Here is a 10,963-nt window from a genome sequence, read left to right on the forward strand (position 1 = left end):
TGTCCTGTCTCCATCATTATCATGAGGGACGTAATAACAATAATTAGTCTGTCATGATCATGAAGTCGTTTCCTCTCATATATTAAATGGTGCATCTGGGGCACAGAGAGATAAAACCAGACACATCTGGACCGTATAACATTATCCTCATTATTATCCTCCTTTGTGAATTTCAAAGTCAACGCTCTCCTCTAGAGGCCTTTACACACTGTTCACACACACACACACACACACACACACACACACACACTCAACATCTGTCCCTCCATTGGACACTGAACAGGGGACTGCTATAGATTAATTACATTTATTATCACTTAATCTCTTCACGCAAGTATATATTATTATCTTCCGTCCAATAGAAATGTGAGTCTCCACCACACCAACAGTCCATCCTTAACTCTGGACGTTACAGACTGCGCCACCTACTGACCACCAGGAGTATAGCACCATTACCTCACGTGTGGCTTATATACTGTATTACAGTATTTATCAGTTAATTAATGAATAATTGACTGAATATGTGGCTGATTCACTTTCCGTATGCATTATTCACAACGTAAGTGAAAACATTCTCTCTGATGAACCCGGTAAGTAATCAAAAAGGCTCAATTGTAAATTTAAATGTATATTCACGTATACACACAGGACGCTGGAAGAGTTTTCAAGGTCTTTAATCGTGTGTGTGTTTATAATAGTGAGCTTACTCATTTTATCTGGATACTGGAGCTCCATGCACACAACAACGATTAAATGGCATCGCTTGAAACCCCCAAAAAACACGAAACAGATGGATAGCACAGTTGCATTTCCGATCAAGCCAGGAATAGAAGTGGCAACACACGCACACACACACACACAGACACACACACAGACACACACACTCAGGTTTCAGCAGCGATCTCCAAAGTGGGGGGGTCAGGGGATCCCACGGGGGGCCTTGAGAGGATCACTGGAGGTTCTTGGCAAAACTACACCGTTAAACATCACTTTCACTTCATGAACCTGCTTTGATGAAGAGCTTTCAGACTTTTCCTGCTGTTATTGCTCCACTTGCACAGAAAAACACATTGTAGGTTCAACCAGTTTAACATAATTCTGCCTGACACAGATATTACATTTCATATCATCATCGTATAATAATTCTCTAAATGGGAAAACCAAACGGTGGTGCATGAGAACAAGGCGAGGAGCGACGCTGAAAGAGGAGATCGATGATCATTCGATAACCTTTGACTGCATGCATTGAGGTTATCGTAAAGAACGATGACAAGGTTTTATTCATCTTGCTAAATATATATTTTGAATAGTATAATTCTCTACATACTTCTGGAGCATGTTTGCATAGTTTTCATCACAAGAATAACTTTTTTCCTCAAATAACTTGAAGTTCTTCCACATCTGAAGGGTTCAATAACCTGTATAAAATGTATTTATTTGTATTTTAATTCCTTCTGTGACATAAACAGTTGCCATGGGGATACACTTTAATTATACTTTATGGAATATTCAGCATCACCAGAAATATTCCTCCTGTAACTAACACTATTGTTTCTATTGATTATTGTGGTCCCTTGTGATATTTATACAGTATTTATGTTTGTTTTGTGGCAGTAAAAAACTAAATGAATGCACCTGACAAACAGAACTACATGCAGAGAGAGAGAGAGAGAGAGAGAGAGAGAGAGAGAGAGAGAGAGAGAGAGAGAGAGAGAGAGAGAGAGAGAGAGAGAGGCAGACACACACAGAGAGAGAGAGAGAGAGAGAGAGAGGAAGAGAGGAAGAGAGAGAGAGAGAAATGGCGCCTCGACGCTGCGCTCACTGAGGCAGTCTTTGGAGCCGGCTAAGGAGAACCAGTGAGGGCAGGAAAAAACAAACATGGTGAACACAAGGAAGAGCTCGCGGCCGAGGACCGGGCCCTTCATCTCCTCGAGGACGAGGTCTTCGTCAAGAACCGAGCGGAACCTTGAAGAACATGTAAGCTAGAGGGGGAGGGGGGGTATTCTTCTTCTTCTTCTTCTCCCCTTTTCTCTGCACCGGCTGGGCTAGCTAGCCGGTGCAGAGAAAAGAGCTAGCTAGCTAGCTAGCCGGCCTCACGGTGCTCCCCAAAACACGCAATTCCACGCGTAAAAAAAGCGTCGACACGCTTTGACACCCGCCGGGTCACGCGCGACACGCACTGAAGGACACGGAACGGCGACGTGTCGCGCGCTAGGTTTGTTTTTTCCGCGCGGCTTGTCGTAATTTTACAAAAGCTGTCGGCGTTAGCTCCACTAGCTACTAGCTAGCTCCCAAGTTCCCTTTGTGTTTGGCACAATTTCACCGGACTGACTTCTCTCGCGAATCATCTCTAAATAAAGACAACACGGGAGGGTTTAGTCGGCGTGTCTTCGTCCACGTCTTCGCCCCCCCCCCCCGGGTATATCTGTTTATTTCTTCCTCCCCCCTACAAAGAAATGTGGAGAGAATAAAGCTTGGAAGTTAAGCTAGCTGTCTGTCGGGCTGCAGCTAGCCGGCGGTGGGGGAAGGGAGTCCCCGGTTCAAAACAGTTGGCTGGCTCGAGTCCTGTATTATTTTAGCGAGTCTGAACTCGGTGAACTTTTCTGTTGTGAATGCCTGCAAAGACCCGGATATAGCATGCTTTTATAACCACAACACGAAAACAATTGTTTTGAAATGAAATTGATTTTTACGTTACACCGAGTGCTTTAAAAAAAAAAAAAAAAAAAAAAAAAAATGTGTTGGTACTCAATCGAAATGTCCAAGCTTGTGTTGTCACTCTGGTCGCGTGACCTCCAGGCAGCATGACAGCCTTTGTCTCCAAATGTAAACATTGAGATTACGCAATGGGGCCAAGAGGGTCCCGTGTGCCACTGCATCGCTTTTCGGAGTATTATCGCACTCGACACAGAAGAATTATAGGTCATCAATAAGCACGTTCTTGAGTTTTAATTGGCTGTTTTGTTTGAACTGCAGCTTCAACCCCCCCCCCCCCCCCCCCCCCCCCGCACTGATGTCACGTGATCATGCGGTCTGTGGTTAAAACAGGCTGGAGAGTGATGCACATGAAACACTTTCACAATGTCGTTCCCCTCCGATAACACTTGATTGTTTTTTCGACACTTGATGCTTGACAATTTCCTCCCAAATGTTCTCCGTCCCGGCAGCTGCAGCCCATTGTTTTGTGACACTGTTTTTTGGGGGTGGGAAAAATATTTTGATATGCACGACTTCGTCCATCTCCATCTAGCCAGTCTGTCAGACTGAGGAGACGGACCCGTCTCTGCAGGCGTTGCAGACGGTTGCCTATGACAACAGTGAGATATGCTCTCGTATCGGCGCGGGGAAGTTGAGCTGTGAAGGGCGCGAGGATCTGGGGTGAGGGGGGGGGATACTTCGAGGAGTTTGATACAAGGCGCCTCATCAGCGTCCTCTGTGCTGGTTTTGCCGTTTGAAGCTCTCGCTTTTGCGTCTTTTCGCGTTGTCGTGCATTTGATTTGTCACTCGATCAGTTTGTTCATACTTGTTATTTGCTTAATATTCTGGCTTCACACGGTGGTTGACAAGGGGGCGAATGTTGCATGCATAGTAATTGTGAAGGGCTGTCGCAGTACATGTGACGAGGCGTCCTCTTTTCCTTTTTTCCTATTGCTTGCTTGTCCTGTCATTTTTCTTTCTCTCTGAAATTGGTGTGATCCTCGTTTGGTTCAACAGAAGGAGCCCAGCAGTGATGTGAGCAGTCCCGGCAGCCCGCGGTTGCCTCCCCCTTCCAAGCGGACGCGGCGGCAGGCTGCCTCCGAGCCGAGCTCCAGTGATACCTCCCCGTCCCCGCAGACTAAGGGCCAGAGGGTCAGCTGGGAGATTCCCACCTACCGCACCAGGTCAGCTGCTGGCCTTCACTAATCACTGGCAACCTCCTGATTTGAGTTTGTGCACATCTAAAATAGACTAGAGTCACGTTTAGTTCGGACAAAGCTGTGCACAGAAAGTTTTAAATAAGCGAGACTTTCTTTTGACGGTAGTTTTCTTTTGTCGCTGGCTGAGTCCGATTTCATTCATTCTCATTTATTTGTCTGTAAACGGGTAAAAGGACACACTTAAACTCGAGCTCCCAAACATCGTGATTGTGATTTAATCCCATGTCGTCTGTGCCCTTTTTTTAAACTTTTTTCTTGTTGTCCTATTTCTAGGTTGTCCTCTCGCATAATGCAAAATGGGCACGGTAATGCAATTCTCCTACAATTTGTCCCCTTTTTTTTCCCTTTTTTAAAAAAGCCATTCATTCAACATAATAACTCGAGAGTGCGTACAGTCAAAGAATGAGTTCTCTAAATTAAAGTTTTGTCAATGCCGCAGCCCATATGAGTCACAGGAGTGAGCAGAGTGGAGGTGGAGAGCACTCTCACATGAACGGCCACGTGGAGCTGAAGAGGAGCTGCCGGGGGAAGAAGAGCAAATTTGAACACCTCAATCAGAGCCTGCTGTTTGACCAGCTGGTCAACAGGTAAGCCGCCAGTCGCTCTGCAGACACCGCCTGTGTCATGCAATATTGTTTTCCGACACAAGAGAAGAGTACTTTATACACCTTGGAACATATTGAATTGGAGCCCCTTTCCTTCATAAAGCCTACTAACCGTATATCCTGCACAATCTGTACTTTTAAGGACATTAATAGGTCCGTTTTATACAGAGTACCCTCCAGTATTGTAACGGTGCAGCAGCATAGTCAGGGCTACAAGTCCTCCACTCCTGTTCACCTGATATGGATGTGAATGCCCTCAATTTAGAGATGAAGTTCAGAACTTTACTGTCATAAAATTTAGAATAAGAAAAACTTTTAACGTCTGTCCAAAAACGACACTGTACATCAAATGCCTGATATGAGACACGCCTTGTGCGCCTTTACAGTTATCTTCTGTAAAGGCGCCTTCAGTTTGTCATATTCTGGTGTGTGTGTGTGTGTGTGTGTGTGTGTGCAGCACTGCTGAGGCTGTCCTTCAGGAGATGGACAACATCAGCAGCATCAGGCAGAACCGCGAAGTGGAGCGGCTTCGCATGTGGACTGGAGACACCGAGGAGGTGAGCGCCGTTAACGCAACGCCGACCCCGGAGGGAGCTCGAAAAAAAATGTACGTAAGAGACGTCTTTTTAAAAAAAAAAAAAAAAAAAAAAATGTCATCTTTTTATTTTCAGGAAAACATGGACATGTATTCTCGGGTGAAGCGCAGGAAATCCATGCGCAGGAGCACTTTCAGCATGCCTACACACCACAAAGTCCTGACTAAAAATGAGCAGGAGGATGAAGAGGAGGAAGGAACGGAAGGTCAGGTTCCCACTAATGTTGTACTTGTGAATCAGTGGCTAGAGAGAGAGAGAGGGAAAAAAACCTTCACTTAAAACTGAATTCATCAATTCTGAAAGCGTACCGTCACTTAAGAAGAATTTGAAAGTTTGAAACTGCGACTTTCAGATTCTCACGGCGCGGAAGAGGAGGAGGACGCGGAGGACGAAGACGACGAAGGGGATGAAGCGGAAGAGGCGGGGGAGGAAAACGACCGACCGTACAACCTCAGGCAGCGAAAGACGGTGCAGCGATACGAGGCGCCGCCTATTGGTAATTCGGCAATCTCATTCTTTTTATTTATATATATATATATATATTATATCGTTCTTTGTGTAGACTTTTTTGTCGTGTTTTGATATAACCAGTCGCTCTGCGTTTTGCTTTCTCAGAACCAGTGAACAGAAAACAGAGCAACCCCTCACTTTTTGACACCCACAGATCCCCAGCAAGAAGAAGCCATATAAGGTTGGTAGAAATGAGTGAAATCTCATAAGCAGCCCCCTTTTTTAAATTTTTTTTTATTGTTAATTTCTTTTTACTACCTCGCCTAATGAACCGAGCTGCGGTTATAACAATGTTTTTTTTTAAAAATGTATTGTTTTACTCATTCCTGGTCTCACTGCTGAGTCAGGAATGTGACTTGTGTAATGGTGTGATACTGAATCCAGATTGTCTCACCACGCCAGAGTAAAGAAACATGCCATTCACAGCAGTGACACCACCTCGTCTTCTGATGAAGAGCGGTTCGAGCGGAGGAAAAGCAAGAGCATGAGCCGAGCCAGGAACAGGTGAAGGCCGGCGCTTTTAAAAAATGTGCATTTTTAGCTTTGAAAACGCTTCAGATCTGGTATTTAAAAAAAAAATATATATATATTTCTCTCCACAGGTGTTTGCCCATGAACCTGGCTTCGGAGGACCTGGCGAGCGGGGTGCTGCGAGATCGGGCGAAAGTGGGCGCCAGCTTGGCCGACGTGGATCCCATGAACCTCGATAGCTCGGTGAGTGGAAACACGGGAATTAAAATACCGCTTAAGCCTTTTACCGAATTATGAGGCAATCAGTCTTTGAATGGAGATCTCTCGTTACAGATGTGTGTGTGTGTGTGTGTGGTGTTTCCTCCCCAGGTGAAATTCGACAACGTGGGTGGCCTCAGTAATCACATTCAGTCCCTGAAGGAGATGGTCGTGTTCCCGCTGCTTTATCCGGAGATCTTCGAGAGGTTTAAGATTCAGCCTCCCAGGTGAGAAGAACAACGGAAATGTGTTTTTTTTTTTAAACGTCGCTTCATTTGGTTTTGAATTTTGTTATTTTTCTGGCTAAGAAAAACAGGCCATATTAAATCTGAGCACGTCCACTTTTCACGAGTCTCCGTCGGTGCGAGATATCAAAAGAGGAACACGGGTTTACATTTTCTTTTCCTCTCCTCTCTCCTCCCCCCCCCCCCCTTTTTTTTAGAGGGTGTTTGTTCTACGGTCCCCCGGGGACCGGAAAGACGCTGGTCGCGCGGGCGCTCGCCAACGAGTGCAGCCAAGGAGACAGGAAGGTTTCCTTCTTCATGAGGAAAGGAGCCGACTGCCTCAGCAAGTGGGTCGGGGAATCGGAACGCCAGCTACGCCTCCTCTTTGACCAGGTGAGACACATTTAAGTGTGTGGGGGGGGGGGGGGGGGGGGGGGGGGGGGGGGGAACTGCTGGCTTGCAGGTAGAATATTTTCAGCTCTGCTATTGTGACTTAATATCGTCATATTTCTTTATCCATCCAGAAATTGTACTTTTTCAATGAGCGTGTGCGTGTGCGTGTGCGTGTGCGTGTGCGTGTGCGTGTGCGTGTGTGTGTGTGTGTGTGTGTGTGTGTGTGTGTGTGTGTGCGTGTGCGTGTGTGTGTTTTTGCTCAGGCTTACCTGATGAGGCCATCCATAATTTTCTTCGATGAGATTGACGGTTTGGCTCCCGTTCGCTCCAGCAGGCAGGACCAGATACACAGGTAAGGCTGATCACACAACTCACCTGTCCAAAAACTGCGTCCTGCTTTTTTAAAATTAATTTTAAAAAATGTTTATACTCGTGTGCACGAGTTTTATACTGTCACGGCACTGCAGCTCGTATTATTATTTTTTTGTGGGGGAAAGAAATTGGATTCGGCTGCTTCGCATCAGTGACTCTCGAGTCCGTAATTGTTAAATTTGAGTTGCCATAGCGATCGCTGAATCACATCTATTTCCACTTGTTGTTTTAGACCATTTCAGTATGAACCGCAAGTGAGGGAGCATCCTAATTATGCGGCCCCGGCTTTGCAGTTGATCCTTACGGGGGAGACTGGTCGCCATTTAAAAAAAAAAAAATAAAAAATTAATATTTGTTCCCGTGAAATGTAATTTCCAGGACGGAAGTTTATTCAAAACTCGAAACGTGCTCACTCCTGCGTTTATAAAAGCCCCCCCCCCCCCCCTTTTTTTTTTTCCCGGCACGCTGGGTAATTACATGCACGCAGCTCCAGATGGAACCTCGGTTCTGTTCAATATGCCCTGTGTTCTGTTTGCAGGAATAATATCTTGTTTATTTAGTCACGACCGACTCATCATCATCCCCCCCCCTCCCCCCTCCTTTCCAGCTCTATTGTTTCCACTCTGCTGGCCTTGATGGACGGCTTGGACAGTCGCGGGGAGGTAGTGGTCATCGGTGCTACAAACAGACTTGACTCTATCGACCCGGCGCTCAGGAGGCCCGGACGCTTCGACCGGGAGTTTCTGTTCAACCTGCCCGACAAGAAGGTGAGGGCGACGTCGACGGAGTCTTCATTTTTTTTTTCAGTAGATTAGTTTTTCTCCCTGGAAGAGCATTCATTCTTTCCATTCGTATACCCAAAAGAGGTGCATTGTTGCACGTTTACCGAATCTGAACCCTCCCCGGTCAACCGTGGTGATATCGTAGAGAGAACTTAACGTGCATGCAGCGCTGGGCGTGTGCACGTGCGCGGCGCCCCGATTGATGCACAGCGCATTGCAGAAAGTAAAATTGATTTTTTTTCTTATACCCATCGGAGTCGTGCCGCGAAATTAGTACACGCGAGCCCTCTGGCTCTCAAGAGTCTCCAGCGACCCCCCCCCCCCCAATCCAATGCGCAAATGGCGAAGCAGATGCTCGTTATGTTTTTTTTCTTCTGGAAAATTAAAAATAATTACGTGAAGAATTATGGCTGCGCTTTACGCTTTTAATCTTACACTCGAGGGCACTTGTTTTTTTTTTTACGTGTTAAATGAGTCGGTCATGTGACATTGAGTCAGCGGAGGTGACCTCTCTCTCTCTCTCTCTCTCTCTCTCGCCCCGTCTGATTTAGCCGCCTCGCATCGTTTGTGGCCTCATTGGTAATCAAACACCGGCTAAACTCACCAGAATCCTAGTGATCCCACTTTCAACCTCGGCTCCCTCTCAGAGCACACACACACACACACACACACACACACACACGCACACACACAAAAAACAATAGAAAAAGAAAAGATAGATGTGATGAAAGATGATGAAAAACGTTTCTCCCCTTGATTTCTCGACAAAGACCGCTTTGTTCTCGCCGTGCGCTCATCAAAGCGGAGTCCTGTGGAGGCGATGAAATGAAGGGCTGTTGGCACGCCTTACACTCTTGCTCTTGATTCCTTTTTTGATTTTTCTCTCGCTGTTGTCAGATCTAGATAGATCTAGTTACGGTGAGTAAAAACAACGTTTTTTTTTCTTCTTTCAATTCTGATATTCACGATGACACTTCCCTCGTGTGATTGTACATGCCTTTTGTTTGTTTTCTACACTCACTGTTTTTTTTTTTACATTTCATTTGTTAGTAGTGGCAGCTGTTGGAACTTGTCGAACCTTTTGTGTTGTCCTTGTTAGCCCTCCTCATCTGCTGACTCTGCACTTTTTTTTTTTCCTGTTTTTTTCCTTTCGTGCCATCCAACCACAACAAGGCCAGAAAGCAAATCTTGGAGATTCACACGCGGGACTGGAATCCCAAACTGGCCGAGCCATTTGTAGATGAACTAGCAGAAAAATGTGTCGGTAAGAGTGGAACTGGTTGCACCTATTGTTAAATCCCATATTTAGCCATTTAAACAAATCGATAAGTAACCCGTGTGTGTGTGTGTGTGTGTGTGTGTGTGTGTGTGGTTTGTTCCCAGGCTACTGCGGCGCCGACATCAAAGCGCTTTGCACGGAGACAGCCTTGGCGGCGTTGCGGCGCCGCTACCCCCAGATCTACGGCAGCAGCGTCAAACTGAGTCTGGACGTCGCCTCCATCGTCCTCGGGCCCGCCGACTTCAGCAAGGCCATCGGCGCCATCGTCCCGGCCTCCCAGCGGGCCCTGGCTCCCCCGGGCCGAGCCCTGTCGCCCGCCCTCAGGCCCCTGCTCGCCAGCTCTTTCTCCTTCGTGCTGAAAGCGCTGCTCCGAGTCTTCCCCCACGCTCAGTGCGCCGACGGGGACAACGTGCGCGGTAGGTGCCCGTGGCGTCATTTGTTTCCCAGATGCCCCCCCCCCACACACACACACACACACACACACGGTGACTCTTGCTCTCGTCTCCCTCGCCACCCGTCTCCACGAGTTAGTGTGCTTTCACTGTTGCCACTCTAGTATTTGATTGTTTCTTCCCACCCCCCCTTCACCTTATTACAAAAATGCTTTGTTTTGCCCTCACACACTGAGCCTAAAGTGTGATGAACCCATCCCCGGAGGTGATGGCACAGAGATTGGATAACCCAGTCATCCCGTTCCCCTCTCCAGTCAACGCAAGTGTTTACAGCAGATTAGCCACGATGCAGCACTTGACCGGTGGGAGATTGCTTACGGGAGAGATGCTCCCAACAATGACACAAGGGTTCCCAGGGTGCTGTGCCCGCTTTTTAAATGCCCATTACATCTCGCCTAATAAGTTAGAGCACTTATTGGTCACTTTTCTTCTGTGAAATGACCTCATTAACAGATTCAACTTTGCAGAGTCAAAACTTTTTTTTAAGTGCATTTGACGCCATCAGCCTCTGGAAAAGAAATGTTGTCGCTCTATATGCACGGCTGTATAAGCAGCGTTCTCCTCCCCCCCCCCCCCCCTCCCCTCCTCTTCATGTGCTAGGTGGTGACAATCAACTGCTCGAGGACGACTTGTACAGCGACGACGACGACGATGAGGAACGCTCCGCTTCCATCTATGAAGTCCAGCCTGCTGCATCCCCAAAGAGCCTCCTCTCCTCCTCTGCAACGCACAGACCCTTCCTCCACTTCTCCTTGTGAGTTGTTGTTGTCCCCCCCCCCCCCCCCTTCACAAATGATTGTTTTATTGACTGTAGCCAAGTTGCCACCGCCGGTCTCCGGAGTGTTTCATAATGTTATCTCATAGAATCGTGATCCAGTGGACCTCGGAAACACACACTTTCATGCTAGCAGAGGGACGGCTCTTAATTAAGATTTGAAAAAAACATTTAGGTCGAAGACAAGTCATCAAAAAGGAGCAGAAGGAGAGACGGCGGTTTCCATTGGAGAGAATGGAGAGAGGCGAAGGAACTGGAACCATTTATCAATGAAGCTCCGAAGCCGTTATCAAGCGTCTCGGTTTTTATTTAAAGTCGCACAGAAGGCT

At 46.9% G+C, this 10,963-nt stretch overlaps 1 protein-coding gene across 4 annotated transcripts in view; it reads left to right on the plus strand.

The window, feature by feature from the left end:
• The first annotated feature begins 1,741 nt into the window (after positions 1–1,741).
• atad2b (ATPase family AAA domain containing 2B) overlaps positions 1,742–10,963 on the plus strand; it is a 54,720-nt gene continuing 45,498 nt past the window's right edge. For 3 of the 4 annotated variants that reach the window (XR_004609028.1, XM_034527411.1, XM_034527412.1), the window contains exons 1-17: positions 1,742–1,977; positions 3,715–3,881; positions 4,191–4,222; positions 4,357–4,504; positions 4,980–5,079; positions 5,194–5,323; positions 5,471–5,614; positions 5,734–5,809; positions 6,031–6,132; positions 6,231–6,342; positions 6,469–6,584; positions 6,800–6,974; positions 7,238–7,326; positions 7,954–8,113; positions 9,302–9,392; positions 9,512–9,823; positions 10,460–10,613. Coding sequence is in view for 3 of the 4 variants with exons in the window: in XM_034527411.1 (XP_034383302.1) it covers positions 1,879–1,977; positions 3,715–3,881; positions 4,191–4,222; positions 4,357–4,504; positions 4,980–5,079; positions 5,194–5,323; positions 5,471–5,614; positions 5,734–5,809; positions 6,031–6,132; positions 6,231–6,342; positions 6,469–6,584; positions 6,800–6,974; positions 7,238–7,326; positions 7,954–8,113; positions 9,302–9,392; positions 9,512–9,823; positions 10,460–10,613 (2,207 nt within the window). In the remaining variant the exon portion in view is untranslated. The remainder of the gene's footprint in view (positions 1,978–3,714; positions 3,882–4,190; positions 4,223–4,356; positions 4,505–4,979; positions 5,080–5,193; positions 5,324–5,470; positions 5,615–5,733; positions 5,810–6,030; positions 6,133–6,230; positions 6,343–6,468; positions 6,585–6,799; positions 6,975–7,237; positions 7,327–7,953; positions 8,114–9,301; positions 9,393–9,511; positions 9,824–10,459; positions 10,614–10,963) is intronic. The other variant, XM_034527413.1, reaches the window with a different exon arrangement.

Source organism: Cyclopterus lumpus, chromosome 24 (genome assembly GCF_009769545.1).
Source record: "Cyclopterus lumpus isolate fCycLum1 chromosome 24, fCycLum1.pri, whole genome shotgun sequence".
Taxonomy (NCBI): Eukaryota; Metazoa; Chordata; class Actinopteri; order Perciformes; family Cyclopteridae; genus Cyclopterus; species Cyclopterus lumpus.